The 19,622-nt window shown below is 39.0% G+C and overlaps 1 protein-coding gene, 1 long non-coding RNA gene and 1 pseudogene across 5 annotated transcripts in view; 1 reads left to right on the top strand and 2 right to left on the bottom strand.

Moving 5' to 3' along the window:
• Positions 1–19,622, top strand: part of LOC149127404 (uncharacterized) — an 84,888-nt gene that overhangs the window by 38,881 nt on the left and 26,385 nt on the right. The window lies entirely within an intron of this gene.
• On the bottom strand, positions 5,239–5,824 carry LOC100358350 (small ribosomal subunit protein mS33 pseudogene; annotated as a pseudogene).
• PLA2R1 (phospholipase A2 receptor 1) overlaps positions 8,123–19,622 on the bottom strand; it is a 127,531-nt gene continuing 116,031 nt past the window's right edge. The window contains 6 exon segments of one of the 4 annotated variants that reach the window (NM_001082334.1): positions 9,732–11,045; positions 11,168–11,200; positions 14,878–15,054; positions 16,239–16,349; positions 16,853–16,993; positions 19,013–19,181. In NM_001082334.1, the coding sequence (NP_001075803.1) occupies positions 10,834–11,045; positions 11,168–11,200; positions 14,878–15,054; positions 16,239–16,349; positions 16,853–16,993; positions 19,013–19,181 (843 nt within the window). In that variant the 3' untranslated portion in view covers positions 9,732–10,833. 4 annotated transcript variants of the gene reach the window in all.

The raw sequence follows: 19,622 nt of genomic DNA, 5'->3' as shown, positions 1-19,622 counted from the left end.
CCCCGACAGGGACTAGAACCCGGTGTGCCGGCGCCGCAAGATGGAGGATTAGCTTAGTGAGCCGTGGCGCCGGCCATAAGTAGGCCTTCTTAATATCTGTTTTTTCCTCTATGCTTCCTTTGGAAAGTGTAAAGTTGGAGTATCAACTCCAGGGAGCTCTGTGAATACATGACCACTTCACTGAGCTCTGTGACACTTTCCCAGGGCCAGGAGGCACTGCTGCATTTGGATGCACTGTTGGGTATTGTGCAGAGAATGGGTCTCTTTTGTACCTTTGGATGTCATCTGGAATAAAAGGGGACGAAACAGTTTCTTATTTGGTCAGAGGAGCCCTTGATTAAGGACTACGAGTGCCAGTGGCTTGGGAAAATCTATTAAGTCATGCCCAGTTTTGAACAAGGCTCTCAGCAGCCTCCATACCAGCACAGTTTGAATCAGGGACTCTGAAGTCGTAGGTGACTCAGCGAGGTAACATTTCTGTTAGGTGGTCACCCTATCTTACTCCTTTCTTTGAGTTTTTCTTTATTCTGCCTTTGATTTCATGATCTCACCTCCTCCCAGGTTCCACCTTCTACATAGAGAAGAGCTCTGTTGATTCCTACATTGCTGAGTTGGATTTCTGGTGCCTGCCAAGCTCTATCTTTTACAAAGGCCAAGAGTAAAGTTTAAATGACCTTTGGGGCCACGACCTCATAGGACTCAAAGAGTTTAAGTCAATTCTAAAACTGCATGTAGAGAAAATAATAAAGTCACAATTTCAGGTCTGGGGAAGACATAGGAGAAAACAAAAATGATCCTTTCATTTTTTTCATATTAAATTTAAAATACATATATTTGAAAACTATCAAAAGATATGCATTATGCATTAAATCTAATGTAAATGAAAGACTTAATGAGAGACACACAGAAAATGGCATTTTATATTGAGAATCAATTTCCATTAATAAATAGCACAGGAAACAATAACGTTAAGCAGGATGTCTTTTTTTTCCTAAAAATAGAGAAGATATGGCATTGCTGCTCATAATTACAAGAAATGGATGATAATATTTTAAATGACTTAACTTTGGTCCATCATGCTCACTTCATGGTGTGAAGAAAACAGCACTTGAAAGATTTTTTCCCTTAATTTATTCTAAATTACAGCAAAGTGCTCTGCAAGAAGCAAGTGCTTGTGTTAATTAACTCTAAGTAAAGAAGGTCACTGGTTTACACAGGGCTTAGTTTGTGGTTTTAGTTATAGATTTTTCTTCTGCAATTAGAATTCATCATTGGGCATTATAAACAAGTACAGATTTTCTTTTTTTAAAATTTTTTAAATTTATTTTTTATTTAGTAAATATAAATTTTCAAAGTACAGTTAACAGATTTTTATGTTTATGTTCAGCACTTTAGATTTGGGTGCACTTGTTGACTTTTCGCTGAAAAATTTAATGTGCAATAAAATAATGGAATTGACATATGATATTAAACAACTGTATAACAGACTTACAAGTATACCTAAAATATTGACATTTTTTGAGCCTGAATATTCATATTGTAGATGAATTATAAACTCTGCATATTAGCTATTGTATCTACTTCAAATTTTACATACAAAGAATTAACAAACATGAATTTCGATCACTTTGTATTGAATTGCAAACATGGAAATAAAAGTCTAAAAGTTGTGAATTCTTGTAAATAATCCAAGACATCAAAAGTTCCATTAGGCTGTATAAAACTATAACCAGCTAAGTCAGTATTTCTAAAATTGACACCACTCTTACTAGCTTATTTCTAATGTCCAGTTACAAAAGCTTTAGTTTTTTAATGTAGTCATTATTTTTTATGTCTAAGAATGGTGAGAGCCAAAAGACATGTTCATCATGTTGCTCCATAGCATATGATTAAAATGAAATTATTTATGTAGGTTAATATTTGAATGATGTATATGGTCAGCAGTCCAGATTTATTTGCCTTTTTCAATCGACTCCAGTACTAACTAGAAATCATTAGAAACAAGTTGGCTTTAAATGGGGTTAACCACAGTATAAAGATAATAACATGTGTCTTTTTCTCTTAGGATTAAAAAATTAACTGCACATAAATTTGGCCTTTCTTTTCTTTGTTATTGGCCCCAAACTAAAAACTTGCCTTCTAACTCAAAAAGATAGCAAAGAAAGCTGCTAAACAAAAATTTCTCACTGTTTAATAGATATCTGTTTCCCTGGTCTCTTTCTGTACCTCTTATTATTATCAAAATGCCACTCTTTCCTTTCTGACTCTGTTTTTCTGGTGATTATTTGTACCACATTGCATCACACCTACTTGTATGTATGTTCTTCTCCCCCTGAGACTGAGTTCCTTGAGGGAAGAAATAGTGTTTTATTGATATTTCTAGAACCAGTGTGCATTAAATAATGATATTAAAATTATTTTTAAAAAGTCCCTGTGAACATAGGTTGTTAGAAATTTGTTCTATATTGAATTGTCAGTTCAATTGTTATTAGAACAATATAAATTCAGTTGATCAAGACAATTTAAATGTGTTACAAAGACTAAAAAATTAGTTTCTGCCAAACTAAAATTTATATGAAATGCATCTCTCAATAAAATGGATGTACCATAGGTAAAAATTAATATTAATTACAAATTGCTAGATCGAGTCAGGGTTCAGTATCAATTTTATTCCTTTTTTTATTTTTATAACTGGTCATGTTAGGAAGTCAGATAGAGACTGCTGATGCCAAGCATAGTCAGTTATCCTCTTCTTCCTAAGCTCACTGGAAGACTTCCCATACTTCTTTGCACTTAGGTTAGGCCTTGTGACTGGTTCTGGCCAATGCTATGTGTGTGGAAGTGCCATTTGTTGCTTAAGAGTTCTCTATTGCCATATCAGTGCTAGGAGTCCCGTGTTCAGAGGTGCGATGTCACCTGGGTCTGTAACTGCTTTGAAATGAGTTACCCTGGAGAGTCCGTGGAACCATGACAGGCTGTACACCGCCAGTGTGGTAATCTAGTGAAGATGATCCTGGTTAAGACTCCCACATCCCACACCTGAGTGCCCGGGTTTGATTTGCGGCTCTTGCTTTTGATTCCCACTTTCTGCTGATTGCAGACCCTGAGAGGAAATGGTGATGGCTCAAGTAATCAGGTCAGTGTCATCACACATGGGAGACCTGGGGTGAGTTTCTGGCTCCTAGCTTTGGCTCCAGCCCAGCCCTGACTGTTGTGGGCATTTGGGAAGTGAACCAGCAGAAGAGAACAAATATAATATATACTCTCTGTCTTTTGCCTCTTAAAGTATATAAATATATTAATTATATGTACATATTTAAAGAAATTATATACATACATAAGGAAATTAACTTTTGAGTCTTGTTTTACCCACTGCAATTACAGGATTTTTGTTTGTTTCCAGTACATACGCTAACCTATCGTGACTAATATAGAAACTTTATTCCTATAAAATAAGTAGGTAGGAATGAAACAAGGATTGTTGTAGCAACCTCACTTTTTTTAAAAGATTTATTTTATTTATTTGAAAGACAGAGTTACAGAGAGAGGTAGAGATAGAGAGAGAGGTCTTCCATCCATTAGCTCACTCCCCAGATGACTGCAACGGCCGGAGCTACGCCATTCCGAAGGCAGGAGCCAGGAGCTTCTTCTGGGTCTCCTACATGGGTGCAGGGGCCCAAGGACTTGGGCCATCTTCTACTGCTTTCCCAGGTCATAGCAGAGAGCTGGATCAGAAGTGGAGCAGCCGAGAGTAGAACCAGAACTCATATGGGATGCCGGCACTTCAGACCAGGGCTTTAGCCCACTGCGTCATAGCGCGGGCCCCCACCTCACTTTGTTTTTTAATTCCCTTCTCAGAAGTGTCCAAAATTACAGTAATGCTTCATTGGAAATTACTTTTAAAAAGTAACTGGCACCCTAATTGTAAACTTTTATGGTGTGCCATGTGATGTTTTGATGTAAATATTGTAAAATGTCTAATAAGAGTACATATATCTCCTCAAATATTAAATATTTTCTTACAATAAAGGCATTCAGAATCCTTTCTTCCTTCTACTAGAGAAACATACAGAACATCATCATTATCTAGAACCACTCTACTATGTGTCAGAATACCAGAACTTGCTTCTAACTATGTATTAGTCCTCATTAATCAAGGTTTCCCCATCTCTCTTTCTTCACTCTTCTCAGCCTTTAGTAATCACTGTTTTAACTTCTGTGAGATCAGTTTTTCAGATCCCACATATGAATGAGATCATGTGGTACCTGTCTTTCTCTGCTTGGTGTATTTCTTTTCTTTTTTAATTTTTGACAGGCAGAGTGGACAGTGAGAGAGAGAGAGACAGAGAGAAAGGTCTTCCTTTTGCCGTTGGTTCATCCTCCAATGGCTGCCGCGGCTGGCGCATGCAGCCAGCGCACCGCGCTGATCTGATGGCAGGAGCCAGGGGCTTCTCCTGGTCTCCCATGGGGTGCAGGGCCCAAGGACTTGGGCCATCCTCCACTGCACTCCCAGGCCACAGCAGAGAGCTGGCCTGGAAGAGGGGCAACAGGGACAGAATCCGGCGCCCCGACTGGGACTAGAACCCGGTGTGCCGGCGCCGCAAGATGGAGGATTAGCCTAGTGAGCCACGGCGCCGGCCATGCTTGGTTTATTTCATTTAACATAATGACCTTCAGTTCCTTGCAGGTTGCTGCGAATGACAAAACTTTATCATTTGTGATGACTGAATAACATTCCATTGTGAATATATACAGCTTTTTCTTTATGCATTTGTTAGTTGATGGATACTTAGGTTGTTTTCATTTCTTGGCTGTTGTGAAAAGGTCCCCTTTTCTCCAAATCCTTGCCAAAACCAGTTATCTTTTGTCTTTTTTTTTTCTTCTTCAGGTGTAGCCTTTAATTCCACAGATTTATCTTACTAGGTATTCTCAAAGCAGTAAGTGGACAAGCACAGAAAGTTTGTGAGCTTGGTGGTGGAGACAGTGGCTGAATGGCCAGAGATGAAAGAAGTTTAGGGTTAAGCTAGTGGAGAAGAGAAAAGGGAGGAGGAAATGCTGACACTCATTTAATTAGGCTCTCCCCTACTCCCCAATATCCCATCCCCACCTCAGACAAGTCATCAGACAATAATTTCTGTATCCATTTCATTAAAGAATTAGGTAAACATGAGATTGCAAAATAATACCAGAATAATTTTGCAGAATTAGAGTGTGTTTAAGAAGCCAGTCAGAATTTAACTGAATTCAACTTCAACATAGAGATGACTGTTCTTCCAAATAAGCTTCAGTGAGAAAGAGGACTGTCTTCCAACAAGTGCAAAGACAACAAGTACACGTTCCCCTCTCAGTCACTGAGGAAGAAGTTTTCTCTCTCCACAGGCCAGCACTATTTCTTTTTTGTTGTTCTTTTTCCTTCTGCCTTCCTTGGTTTCCCCTTTTTATGAAGCTTCTTTAGATACATTAACTCCTCCTTAAAATTCTGATGCTCATCTCTTTAGAGGCCATGAAAATGGAATATCCCCATGAGCTCAAAATACATGTTGAGATTGGGATACCAGTCATAAGCCTCCTTACTCTGGGCCAAAGGCTGTTCACCGAACAGTTTCATCGCCTTCATGGATTTGGAATCAGTGGGCCTGGCAACTTTACCAAATATCCAGATACTCAGACTAGGCACGGCCAAGGCATATTCTGAAAGTGAAGACATTTTATGGGCATTAAAGAGCCAAAGTCTCTAGACCCGACCTTCCTCACTCACACGCGCAGGTTCCCTCTTTTGTCTTTTTGATGATAGCCAACTTTAATGGAGTGAGATGATATTTCATTGTGGTTTTGACTAGCATTTCCTTAATGATTAGTGACGTTGAGCATTTTTTTTATGTACCTGTATTTGTATGTCTTCCTTTGAGAAATGTCTGTTTAGATCTACTTCCCATTTTTAAATTGGATTGGATTATTTTATTTCTTTTTGCTATTGAATTCTTTTTGAGTTCTTTATATATTTTGGCTGTTAACCCTTCTCAGATATATAACTTGCAAATACTTCTTCCCATTTGTAGGTCATCTCTTCACTTGTTAGGCAGAAGCTAAAAATTATTTTTCTTCATTCTATCAACTCACCACTTGAATATACCCCTTCTTTAGTTTTGCTTAAAGCAAAGAACAGGAAACACTGAACTTGGAAAACTATTGCTACCTAGTAATGAAAGGGATTTCATCTGGTCAGTTTCCTAGAAGTAAAATGAAAAGGCTTTGCTAATATTTTGCAAACAAGTATTCATTATGCTGTTAACTCTTTCACTTTAGTCCATTCAGTTAATAAAAAGTTCATCATAAATCTTAATTTGTAAAGCCAAGCTTTAATACCAAATCAATAAGTGAAGTAAGCTAATGTTCAGAAAAAAAATCTAATGTCATTTTTCAGTTTCAAATAAGCATATTAATATTCATCCTCACAACTCACTTAGAAAGCTAAAAGAAATAAAGCACAGAGCTTTTGTCATGCACACTTCCCCTGGATAACATAAGACATCAAGTTCTTAGCCCCATCTACCCTGCCTTCACCTTGCTTTCCCCAGATTTTCCCTCTAGAAATATTCTTTGACCTATTAAAGTCATGAACGAGATAAGAACTCAAAGGTAGTTAGCACTCCTATTGTCCCACAGTGTATAATACATCTTAATTCAGAATATGAATATGGGGAAAATAATTCATTTTTGCCTCACCACTACATCCTTAACAGAAAAATACTTGAACACACGGCAAGACATGAAGTTTTACATTTATGATTTATGATTCCTTTATTAAAAGAAGCCTCAGTGAAATAAATATTTTGAATATTTTTCTTTGGTTCCATGGAACATTTTCTCAAGGCATCACAGTAAGAGTGGAGTGAAAAGTCATTTCATTTGTTGTTAAGGTGGAGAAAGGCAACTGTGCAAAGAAAGGTGAGAAAGAAGAGCCAGCAGGATACCTTGATCACAGGGATGTTCTTAGGAGTCAGTTCTATGAAGGAACATACATGAAGCTTAGAGACTCTAGAAACTGAGTTCCCTAAAAACACATTCACTCCTCTGTATTCTCTGGAAGTCTTTATGCACCCTAGGGGATGTGTCCCCCATCTGAAGACTGTTTACTTAGAAAATGTACTTCAGTAGCCCATAGAAGCTATGTACCAAGGAGCTTCAAGAACTTTGTGGAAAAATGGAATTAAAAGATAAATTTATTTTAGTGCAAGTATTTTTGAAATCCATTCAAAACTTTTCATAGTACCATAGTACCTCACCTACTTTATCAATGATAGATCTTAAGTTAACTTCTTCTGCTACGGGTAGGAGACTCATTGGAGAACTTCAAGGCTTTTTGAATAGTAGAATAAAGCACAAATCCTTTTGCCAGCCCATGTAGATAAGGGTGAGAAACACACCTTTTGCCTCCCGTGCTAGATAGGGTCTCAAAATTGCAGGGGTTAAGTGACCTTGTAACCAAGAACTGCAGAGTTTAGGGATAGAATTGGGTGGGAGTCATGACCAGTTCTCAGGAGACAAGGCAGTACCAGAGAGAGCCAACATAGGTCCTAATCAGAGAGAACAGACTGGAAGTTACACCACCCACAGACTTTACAGTGGTTGCCACCAGAATTCCCAGGAGTGGGGCCAGACAGCTGCTCTCAGGGGAGTTCTCATCACACACATCCAGAGGCAGCCTTGAACTTCTCTCCCAATGCCACAAGGACACAGCAGGCTCTCATATGTCCAACCATTTTGAGGAAGGAAAGGAAACTCCAAGAGTGAATGTTTATCCGAGAGATAAACCAATCTACCCTGGATAGGGAGTGAAACTGAATGAAGAAATATTTACCATGAAAGAAGATTATTGGCATTGGAAGAGACAAGGTACCATTAATTGGAAAATCCAAGATTTTGTAATACCCAGGGTCTATAAAGACTCAGGTCAGTCATAGAAAATAACTGATGTTTTGGGAGGAGGCACTTTAATTATGGGTAAGGTTGTGATTCTGCTACTTTTCTTCTTTTTATGTTGTAGCTATGAAATCAACTCAGATTAAAAATAGTTGTAGAAAAAAGTTTTACGAAGTACACATCAATGAGTAAAGCAAAGTATGTCTGTACCTTTTATTTCTGAAATTTCAGTAATGGAAGAAGTGCAAGATTTGTTCATGAGGAGAGATTGTCTGGAGATACAGTTCAGTATTAACTATCAAAGTATAGAGCATTGACAAGCAATAGAGTTTCTTTCTGCAAAATCACTTTCCTAATGACACACTTTGCTAAACTGTGAGGTGTGGCTTTGTGCTTTGACTAGAAGGCTAATTGGTTACCAGATTTTACCAAGTCCACTGAAAAGAGCAGAACTTTAATTTCACCCAACAGATTGCTAAATTGGGCTTTTCTATGTCTGGTTAGTTCAAGTCAGTTCTTCTTTTGAGTCATAATGATTTAATTGCCACATAATATAGTATCCTTTTAAAAAATGAAATTCTAAGATTTTTTTAAAAAAATGGCAATAGATTCTCCCAGTGTATAAACCACAGAGCAGTAGTAAAGACCTGCTTCTGGGTGCTGTAGGGACTTTTTTCATCTCAAAGACTCTATTCTTAGGGTGTTTTCTTAAAACTGTATTTCTGTTAGTGATGGTTTGCCACCTACATGCTCATTCATACTTTCTCCCGGAGCTCCCTCTTGTGACTAGTGGCCACCAGTGTGGAGGCTGAGGCTGTAATTAACATACTCTCAGGGAGGCCCTGAGGCTCCTCCTGTTTCTCTGCGGTGAGACTTTACTTGATTTTCATAACCACCTGCTATTTTTGACTACGCATTTCTGTACTGGGTCACTGTCAGTTTCCCTCCTCAGAAAATAAGTACAATGAGAACAGAAACCTCACTGGCACGCTAATACCCCAAGTTCATAAACTTGTACATAGTTTGAACTCAATAAACATTTCTGTGATGAGTAAAGTTCTGAATATTGATTATGGAGCCATTTTCCTTTACAGGATATTCATGAAGGAAGAGCAAATCTGAGATTTCTTATTTACAGGAAATATCATACTTTTTTTTAAAATATTTATTTATAAGAGTGGTAAGTTACAGACAGAGAGAGGGAGAGACAGAAAGGTCCTCCATCCTCTGGCTCATTTCCCAGATGGCTTCAATGGCTGGAGCTGAGCCCACCTGAAGCACAGAGCCAGGAGCTTCTTCTGGGTATCCCACGTGGGAGCAAGGGCCCAGGTACTTGGGCCACTTTTCACTGCTTTCCCAGGCCATTAGCAAAGAGCTAGATTGGAAGAGGAACAGCTGGAACATGGAACATGTACCGGCCCCCATATGGGATGCCAGCACCGCAGGCAGAGGCTTAGCCTATATGCCACAGTGCCAGCCCCAGTATCATACTTTTAATGGTTGTTTACCAACTGCACTAACTAGTACAGTATGAGAGGATATGGTTCCCAGAAATCATAGTTTATTAAATAAAACACCTAAAATCAACTTACTAATACGATAAAGGCACTTAGATTACTACTGGAAGATAATTTATTCTCAATATGTCCTCTAGTTCTAATGAGATAATAATTCAGATCTTCAATTTTTCCCTCTGAATTCAAGTTATATATTTATAACTTCTTGTTAATAGAATTATATATTATTGCGTATCTTTAGTTTCTAATATACCCTGTTTTTTTTTTGTTTTTTGTTTTTTTTTTTTTTTTTTTTTTTTTGACAGGCAGAGTGGACAGTGAGAGAGAGAGACAGAGAGAAAGGTCTTCCTTTTGCTGTTGGTTCACCCTCCAATGGCTGCCGCGGCCGGCGCACTGCAGCCAGTGCACCGCGCTGATCTGATGGCAGGAGCCAGGTACTTATCCTGGTGTCCCATGGGGTGCAGGGCCCAAGCACTTGGGCCATCCTCCACTGCACTCCCTGGCCACAGCAGAGAGCTGGCCTGGAAGAGGGGCAACCGGGAAAGAATCCAGTGCCCCAACTGGGACTAGAACCTGGTGTGCCGGCGCCGCAAGGCGGAGGATTAGCCTAGTGAGCCGCGGCGCCGGCATACCCTGTGTTTTAATAGTACTAAAATCTCAATATATTCCTGTAAGCTCATCTATATTTTAAAATCTCAACTTGGTCATGATTTAGTTATAGGAAATTTCAGGCCACGTTTTAATGAGGTGGTTGCTTTTGAAAGTCTTCTGCTAACCTAAACCTTTACTATTTAAACAAAAATATTTTTTTCAGAACTAACAAGACAAATATCACCTTAAATATTTGTTAGAGTCCAGAACCTGTGACCTTTAAGCTTAGATGTTAGTTTTTTCCAAACCTTGCTATTAACAATGATTTAACTAAAATCGAACAAAACCTCTCAGAAGCTTTTCTTTTTCCTCTAATAAACATGATTAAATTTTTTTCTTATCCTGTCTTTCTCTCTTAATGGAATAAGTATGAGTAAATGTCTGAAGAGGTAACTCCCAAGAAATTTTAGTAGAAAAATATTAATGCAAAAATTATTATTTACATTGCTGTGAGAATTTTCCATAGAGAGTTTCTTTTAATACTTCTTATCCTTCTGAATAATAACCATTACATAGTTTCTTTTTAAAGGATACGTTGCAGTTTAGGGAAATGAATAAATCAAAACCAGTCTGATTTGGTTACAATTCAAAGCCAATGATCGCTGTAAGAATAATTAAAATAGTGAAATAGTGACCAGGTCACTTTAGATGCTCTGGTGTATAAGTGCAAACACAGAGGAGACTCCCTGGGGTCTTCTCCACTCATCCTCATGGCTGTGGCCTTCTTTGGCTTCATTATTTATTAGTCATTCTTCTCAAGATCAGAAATGAGAATATTTTCTTCCAAATGTATGGTACTGAAGTTGGTTGTAGGATAGTAAGAGTTCCCAACCCCTGCAAGTCTCCTGAAGAATCCCTTGTTCTGCTTGTATATGTAGAAGGACAGTGTGATGATGGCCAGAATCACTACCAGTGTCAGTGCTACGGCAAGGGGCACAATACTGTGACTTGGTCCTGAAAAGAGAGGAGAAAAAGGAAGCCTTCCATGACAAGGAAGTGATATGGATATTGCCACATAGTTGCTTCCTGTTTTACTATTCCAAAGAAAAATAAAATCTTTCCTGTTCCCAGCCTACCTTTTCCTGGATGCTCCTTTACAGTGTGAATATCTAAAACCAAATACAAAAAAAAAAAAAAAATGAAGTTTCTCCTTTGTTTCAGCAAATCATTTCATTATTTATAGCAGAGATCAGCAAACAGTAGCCCCTGGATCCAATCTGGTTGTATATTTTCTAAGTAATGTTTTTTGGAACTCAACCACACTTATTCATTTATGCATTACCTATGGCTGCTTCCATGCTGTGATGGCAGTGTGACACAGATCACATGCCAGCCCCCAAACCTGAAATATTTACTGTCCTGTATAAGAAAAGTCTGCTGATCCCTGATTCATGGTAATCATCATTACTAGTGCTTACAAACATATGCTACTACTTCTTTGAGCTGAAGAATTCCCATCCGATCTCAACATGGTGTCGGCGATAGCAATAAGAGTAAGATGCAGGCTCTGCACGCCAAGAACTCACAGTTTGGTTGGGATCTGATGTACAGAGTTTGTACAGCAGTGATAACCTGTCTGCCTCTATGAAAGATTTTACAACCAATTTTTCTCACCTTTGGTGTTTTGAGATCTTAGGAAATGAACAAAAGTTCCTCCATTCAAAAAGTTAGGGGATTCCTGTTTTAGGACTTTATATTGTTAAAATATATCTCTTTCAAGTAGACTATCTCAAAATTTTAATTCTGCTTTTTAAAAAAATAAAAGTATTTATTTGAGAGGCAGAGAGAGAGAGGACGAAAGAGCACTCCAGTTCCCAAATGCTGCCTCCTCAGATGCCTGTAATGGCTGGGGCTGGGCAGGGACCAATGATGGGAGCTGGGAACTCAAGGTTTCCCGCATGAGTGGCAAGAAGCCATCAATGCTGCTTTCCAGAGTTCACATTAGCAAGAAGTGGGAATCAGGATTTGGAGCCGGGTATTAAACCCAAGTACTCCAATGTGAGATGCGGACATTCCAATTGGCATTGTAACTATTACGCCTGCCCTAACAACTTTCCTAAGTAAAGATCCAGAGACAGAGCGAGCGAATGATCCAGAGGAAGAAGAGTTAATGGATTTGTGAGTGGAGGAAGTGCCTTGGTGTCTGTCTTTTGCACATCTTTCTGATAGACTTAACAGAAACATTAATGTAGTTAATGAAAGCAAAATCACATTAAAAAAATCTTGTTTTTGTAACTTAAAAATAATGTGTAATTTTCTATTAAGTTATTAAAAACACCTATTATTGTGGATGTGGTTGAAAATATTCTTTTTTTTTTTTTTTTTTTTTTTTTTTTGACAGGCAGAGTGGACAGTGAGAGAGAGAGACAGAGAGAGAAAGGTCTTCCTTTGCCGTTGGTTCACCCTCCAATGGCCGCCGCTGCAGCCGGCGCACCGCGCTGATCCTGGCAGGAGCCAGGAGCCAGGTGCTTTTCCTGGTCTCCCATGGGGTGCAGGGCCCAAGCACCTGGGCCATCCTCCACTGCACTCCCTGGCCATAGCAGAGAGCTGGCCTGGAAGAGGGGCAACCGGGACAGAATCCGGCGCCCCAACCGGGACTAGAACCCGGTGTGCCGGCGCCGCAAGGTGGAGGATTAGCCTATTGAGCCACGGCGCCGGCCTGAAAATATTCTTTAAAAAATGATCAAAGAGTACTCATTCCCAGGATAGAGACAGTGAGAGATGTAAAAGGAATACTTAGAAAATTTGAAGTCCTCCTTAAAACCTCAATCTGGGCAAGCACTTTTCTGACCTGTAGAATAGAAATGTCTTAACTGCTCTGCTACCTCGGAAAGTTGCCATGAAGGATCAAAGAAGTGTCATGTGTTATAGGAAATTTAAAGTCCTATTCAGATATAAGGTGTTTCTGGTTTGTTCTTCTTAAAATAAAATTTATTAGTTTATTTTCATTTGAAAGGTAGAGATAGATAGATAGGTAGATAGATAGATAGATAGACAGACAGATAAAGATGGAGAGAGATCATCTGCCTCATTTAATTCCCAAACATCTGCAACAGCCAGGCTGAGCCAAGCCAAAGCCAAGACCCCAGAACTCAATCCAAGTTTCCCATATGAATGGCAAAACCGCAAGTACTTGAGCTATCACTTGCTGCCTTAGCAGGAAGCTAGATTGGAGGCAGAGCAGCCAGGGCTCAAACCAGGTACTGCAGTGTGGCATGTGGGCTTTCCAAGTGATGACTTTTTATTTTTTTTATTTTTATTTTATTTTTACAGGCAGAGTGGACAGTGAGAGAGAGAGAGAGACAGAGAGAAAGGTCTTCCTTTGCTTTTGGTTCACCCTCCAATGGCCTCCGCGGCCGGTGCACCACACTGATCCGAAGGCAGGAGCCAGGGGCTTCTCCTGGTCTCCCATGGGGTGCAGGGCCCAAGCACTTGGGCCATCCTCCACTGCACTCCCTGGCCACAGCAGAGAGCTGGCCTGGAAGAGGGGCAACCGGGACAGAATCCAGTGCCCCAACTGGGACTAGAACCCGGTGTGCTGGCGCCGCAAGGCAGAGGATTAGCTTGTTGAGCCACAGCGCCGGCTTCAAGTGATGACTTAACTACTATGCCAAACACCCACTCCCTGGTTTGTTTAGATACTTATATGCTGGTGATAACTTGGGCATGCTATTTATTAGACTTTGTCATGTTTGCCCCAAGAGTTGGTACTCACACTATGGAGATCTCAAACATTGGTGCCCATCCCTTCATTCAATTTTTCTCCTTCATCTCAGTATCTGTTCAGTCACCAAGAATGATGATTCTCTTTCCTACTATTCCCTTCCTTTTCTGTTCCTGGTTCTATCACTCAAATTACAAACACTCCCCTTAACACCTGGACAAGTGCAACTCCACTGTGGGTGTCTGCAGAGCACAAGAGGGACCCTGCACCAAGGTCACCAAGGCCAACTCTTGAGTCTTTTGATCTCTGTGAATGGATCCCATCACTCCCTGAGACCTCCACTCCAACCTCAGTCATTCTCAGTTGCTGCCTTTAGTTATAGTGAGCTCATTGTGTTCTGTTCCAGTTCCTAAAATTCTGTTCATCCTTGACGATCTCAAGGTCTCATCTCTCTGAAGCCTCCTCCAGGCCACATGGACCCCTTTTTTATACAACTGGAATCTAGAAACTGTTGTAATTATCATAAACACCTTCCTTTTGTCAGTGATCCTTGTCGACATTGTACCTTAAAAATTTCTCCTATTGTTTGCAACTGACTTGAATTTTCTGACATATTTCTAAAATATTTTTTTTGTCACTGTAAACTAAGTATGTTGCTCAGGATTAAGTTAAAATGAGTTGTATGATATGCTTGTAATGGAGAATTGTATCTGTTTGTCTACAATAAATATACACTGGCCTAGATTATATTTCCTGAGGCCAAAGATAAAAATTAAAAATTCTGCATAGCAGTTGGCAGAAAGGAATTTGCTGTTTACATTTCTAATTTTATTTCTTTATGTAAACCACTTTTTTTTCTTTTGCCCACTAGGTTAATAGCCAGAGTGACACAGAAAGTTATAGGATCTTTGAGATCATTTATAATGATTTTTTTCTGTTCATATCAGAGAATGAAGAATCTGAAATGTTCTCTGACTTGATTGATATTGAACACAAAAATAATGTGAGAAGCTATCTGAATACTCTGAATTCTGGATTTTAAGACCCATAACTGCTAATGAGGGGGGTTAACATCAGTCAAGGTAGAATCCAAGTGAAGAGTTATTCTCTGACTTCACCCACCTGCCTTCATTTTGCAAATAAAGCCCATTTTTTTTTGACATGGGGATAACTGCCACACTCCTTCCGGGATCCTCAGGGCAAGGCACTGATGGGGCTTGAAGTGCGCCATGTCTGGTTTCCGAATGCCCCAGTTTGACTGGTCTGCTGGAGTCCCATCAAGCCACTTGACTGTTTCATCTGTGGAAAAAAAAAATGCTGATTGATTAGGAATCATGTACACGGTTATCAAGCATTCCAAGACTGGAATGAGGCATAAAAAGCAGCCTCTGAATTTAGTGAGAATTTCTGTTTACCTGTTGTATTTAACTCTGCAAACAGAATTATGAACTCAGCATAAAAAGTAGGTATTAATAATGTTGCCTTTAAAACAGTCTCTCATTTACTTTACAGAGAGTGTTCTAATTTAGTTCTCTTAGGAAATCATCTTTCATAATGAAACAGTTTGAATTTCGGAATATTCGTATTGTTTATAATCAATTTAAGGAATTTTTCAATAAGCTAAACTACCCAAGATAATGAAAGATCTTTGAAGTTCTAACATCCGTATCATTACAAGATTCTCATTTTCTAAAGGAATTTACACTGAGTTTCTTAAATAGCATGCCTGTCATGAACCCACCGTGTAGGGACAGTGGGAAAGCACATGCCCTATGTAGGTAATGGGTTGCATTGTCTGGAAAGAATTTTAAAACTAACAATAAAAGTAACTAAAAATCCATCTGCTTTTTATTAGTTCCATCTGCTAGAAATTCTACACAATGTCAGGGATTTAAATACACCTCCTCAAAAGGGTAGGTTCTCTGCCCACCTTGGTACACCACTGTAACGAGCTCCTCATACTAATGAAAATAATTTTCTTTACAAGTACTTTTCGATAACCATCAATTAAATAATGAAAAGAATAGCCTGCTTCCATTGCATTACACTCTGATTTTGATGAATAGCAAACGATAATTCTAACAGCATTGTTTATCACTGAAACATTTCTGTAATTCTATTGTTCCATTTTCTAACATTTAGGAACCTGGGGTATTTTCAAGACAATATGGTTTGGGTATCTTTGGAATAAATCTTATCGACAAAGGTCCAGCCAAGCATCTTCACAATAAGGTTAAGGACAAGTTGTTGTTGTTTGTTTTAATTGTTGGTATTCTGGGATTATTGTAAAGGATATGAGTGTATGGAAAAGGGTAGTAAATGTTATTTTTGGAAGAAATGGCTTTAGGATTCATGCTTCCCTGCCCCATGTGTCCACAGCAAATGTACCCAAGGAGAATTTTCTAGCTCACAGATGCCATTATCACAAACCTTAACAACTATATTTATTTATAGCCTCTCCTCTTCTCACCCAAATCACTTACTATCGAACTGAGCATTCAACCAGACCATCTGGACAGAAGCACCAAAAGCAAAAAGCTCTTCTAGGAGAAATGAATTTTCAGCTTCATCCTTGATTGTTAAAAGATTTGATCCTATAAAAGAGACAAGTGGAGGATGAATAAATATTTGTATTTATATATAAATATAATTTATAAAGTATCTCCTATGCCATTATTTGTAAAGCTCAGGCTTTGAAAGGTAAAAATATCAATTATTAATACATAATTTTGATTAAAAATTTTAAAGTAAAACCAATTTTATTAAAGGACACAAGTCTTCACTTAGGAAGGTAAAACATAGAATATTAACTTTAAGGAACATTAAATATTCATAATGCAGTTGCATTCAAAAAGCAACATTTTCTTGGGAAAGTCCAGTGTGCTGAGACAATATCTTCTATTCTCAAGTTCTGCATTGGACTTGAGTTTCATACATTAATTGCCCCCTAAAGAAGCGATTCAATAGTGTTTGCTTTTTCTGTACTTTTTGTTTCTCCTAAAGTCACTAAATAATCAGACAAATGAAAAAAACACATTGTTTACTGAAATGTCAAGAGATAGTACATGAAAACATTTTACCATCACATAAGAATTACCTTCCTTTTTGCAAAATTCATGAGCAGCCTCAAAACTTGCACTGTGCAGGACTGTAGAAAAACTGTAGCAATTACTTTTAAATTTTATCCAGGGAATAGATGTTTCTGAACACAGCTCTGGGTGTTCAAATGGTCTTGTTTCTATAAAGAAAAACCCATTATAATTTCAGGGTGGTGACTGAGTCATTTATTGAGATAAATGTTACATTGAATTCCATGAAAGACGAAGATAAATATATGTAATAAGATTTTCATGGTAATACTCTGAAAGATTGGGTTTAATGTAAATGATTACAAAACTGGGATCAGTTGATAGACTTTCTGGCAGAAGTAATCTTTACATAACATAACAGGGTATATTAATCCATAGCTTTGTAGGTTTAGTTTGAGTGCTGCCTGGTGAGGGTGGCTTTTCTCATGTTTGCAATGAGTATCCTAGAGGATGTCATTTAGGGATTCAGAGAAAGAGTGGCAGCAAATGATGATAGCAAAGGGGAACTCCAAATGTATAAAATGTGTTCTGTGCAATGCTGAATATCACAGATTTTTAAAAAACCCTTATCTGCTAATAAACTTCTGAGATAAAATAATGCATTCAACAAAGTATCACAAGGTAATGTGAATAAGGAAAATTGGGGAGGGAACTTACTTCACAGAGCAAGTGTGTAAGAGTCAGACACACCCAGGCTGAGATCCTTTCTACTTCTTGGCTACGTGCCCTGGCATGGTACCCTCCACTTGCATTCCTATCTCTAAAAGATAGATGTTGAGATGTTTTAAATGAGTTAGGTCCTGACGATTCTTAAGCACTCAATAAATGCACTGCTATCAAAAACGAAAGGAGAGCTCTCATGGTATTTTAGAAGCAGAACTAGCTTTTCTTATATATATGGCTATCATTTATGTTTATTCCTAAATTGTTTTGATCTGGTTACCTAATGTGTATGCTATTTGACATAATACTCAGAATGGAGGTAAACACATGCACTTTTACTGAAAGAGAGATTTAAGAGGAGATCAGCTAGAGTTAGGGAACTGTTGTCAAGCACATGATAGCAGGTTAGGGAAAGGGGGCCTGATGAAATGGGGTAAACCGCATCAGCGAGGGAGGGGACCTGGCTTCCCATCCTCATACTGTTGACAGAGCTGTGAGATCCTCAGGAAACTGTTAATGCTCTGAGTTTTAGTTTTTAATAAAGGGATGATTAGGCTCGGTGAACTGTAAGTATAAAGAAGATAGGAGTATTATGCAAAATGAAGGGCCTGACATATAGCAAATATCCAAACAGTGTCAGCTATGATTATCCATGGCCCTGGAATCCTGTTAATCTTTGATTTAAACATAAATTCTCCGTCAAGGTCTTCCACACATACTCCTTACCTATGTTGCTAGTTTGATTTCTCATCTGTGATGCAGGCAAATCTCAGCACCAGCTTTGTCCCACACATGCCCAGTTCTGCCTTCTTTCTGTGGCTTTGTCCCAGCTTTTCTCATCTGAAGGCCTGTTTCTGTCCTATTGTTGCCCATTTACATCCAACTCATTCTTCAAGGCCCATCTTCAATGTTGCATCCTTCAAGAGGCCTTTGCATGGGCCAGTGCTGTGGCATAGAAAGTTAAGCCTCTGCCCGCAGTGCCAGCATCCCATATGGGTGCTGCTTCAAGTCCTGGCTCCTCCACTTCCAATCCAACTCCCTGCTAATGCACCTGGGAAAGCAGTGAGGATGGCCCAAGTGTTTGGGCCCCTGTAACCACATGGAAGACCTGGGAGAGGCTCCTGGCTTTGGCCCGTACCCCAGGTCTGGCCATTGCAGCCATTTGGGGAGTGAACCAGCAGATGGAAGGTCTCTCTCTCTCTCTGACTTTCCAATAAATAAATATATCCTTTTTTGTTTTTAAAAGAGGCCTTTGTACTTTACTCCAAACGGATATGCTACATTCTTTTCCTTGATAACCCCTTCAATACTTGCTACCTCCCTTAGATCATTTGGTAGCCCTGCTTGGTATAACAGTTATTGATCTTTACATCACCAACCAGACCAGAGGCTTTCTCAGAGTAGAGACTTGTTACTATTCAGGCTCACACCCTGGCCTAGTATATTGCCTTGTATGCAGTAACTTCACAGGATGTATTTCCTGAATTGAATGGAACTGAACCTACCAGTGGGCACATGACAAATGGCACCTTGCAGAAATGACTCGCAGGCTGTACTATGCCAGCGTCCACTGGTGTCAGCAAAAACACAGTCACCAAGGAAGGAAGAGTCCTCATCTTTCCAAAAGGTAAAAGAGGATTTGGTGCCATCTGACCAGTCAAAATGAAGACCATTCTGTGGAGGGAAATTGAGCCATCATTTCCTTGCAAGAGTGCTGGCGGCTTGACCCCATGCTGTGTGTGCATCTCACATTTCCCACACAGATTTATATTTCCACCCCCTTATTCAGGAGGTCTTGATGGTTTGTGGATATTTCCTGAAAAATTGGAGTATATGCCACAAAAAATATCCTTTTTAAAAAGGAATTCTTGGCTTCTTGTTATCATAATTTCCCAGTAAGTAGTCCTAGGGAAGTGGGGTCAATATTTTGCTTTTTACACCAATGTAAATTTCGAATTGACCAAATATAACATTGAAACATGTAAGTATCAAAGGAAACTTGGCTAAAATGTTTTATATGCCAAAATTCAAAGGCCTAAAGCCAAGCCGACTGAAGTTAAAGCATTCTGTAATAGGAAAATAAAATAAACAATCATAAAATAGCATTCTTTCATC

This window comes from Oryctolagus cuniculus, chromosome 3 (genome assembly GCF_051225735.1).
Source record: "Oryctolagus cuniculus isolate XC-2025 breed Fujian yellow rabbit chromosome 3, ASM5122573v1, whole genome shotgun sequence".
NCBI classification, from domain to species: Eukaryota; Metazoa; Chordata; class Mammalia; order Lagomorpha; family Leporidae; genus Oryctolagus; species Oryctolagus cuniculus.
Note: the sequence above shows the minus strand (reverse complement) of the source record. Positions and strands in the feature narration are given on the sequence as shown.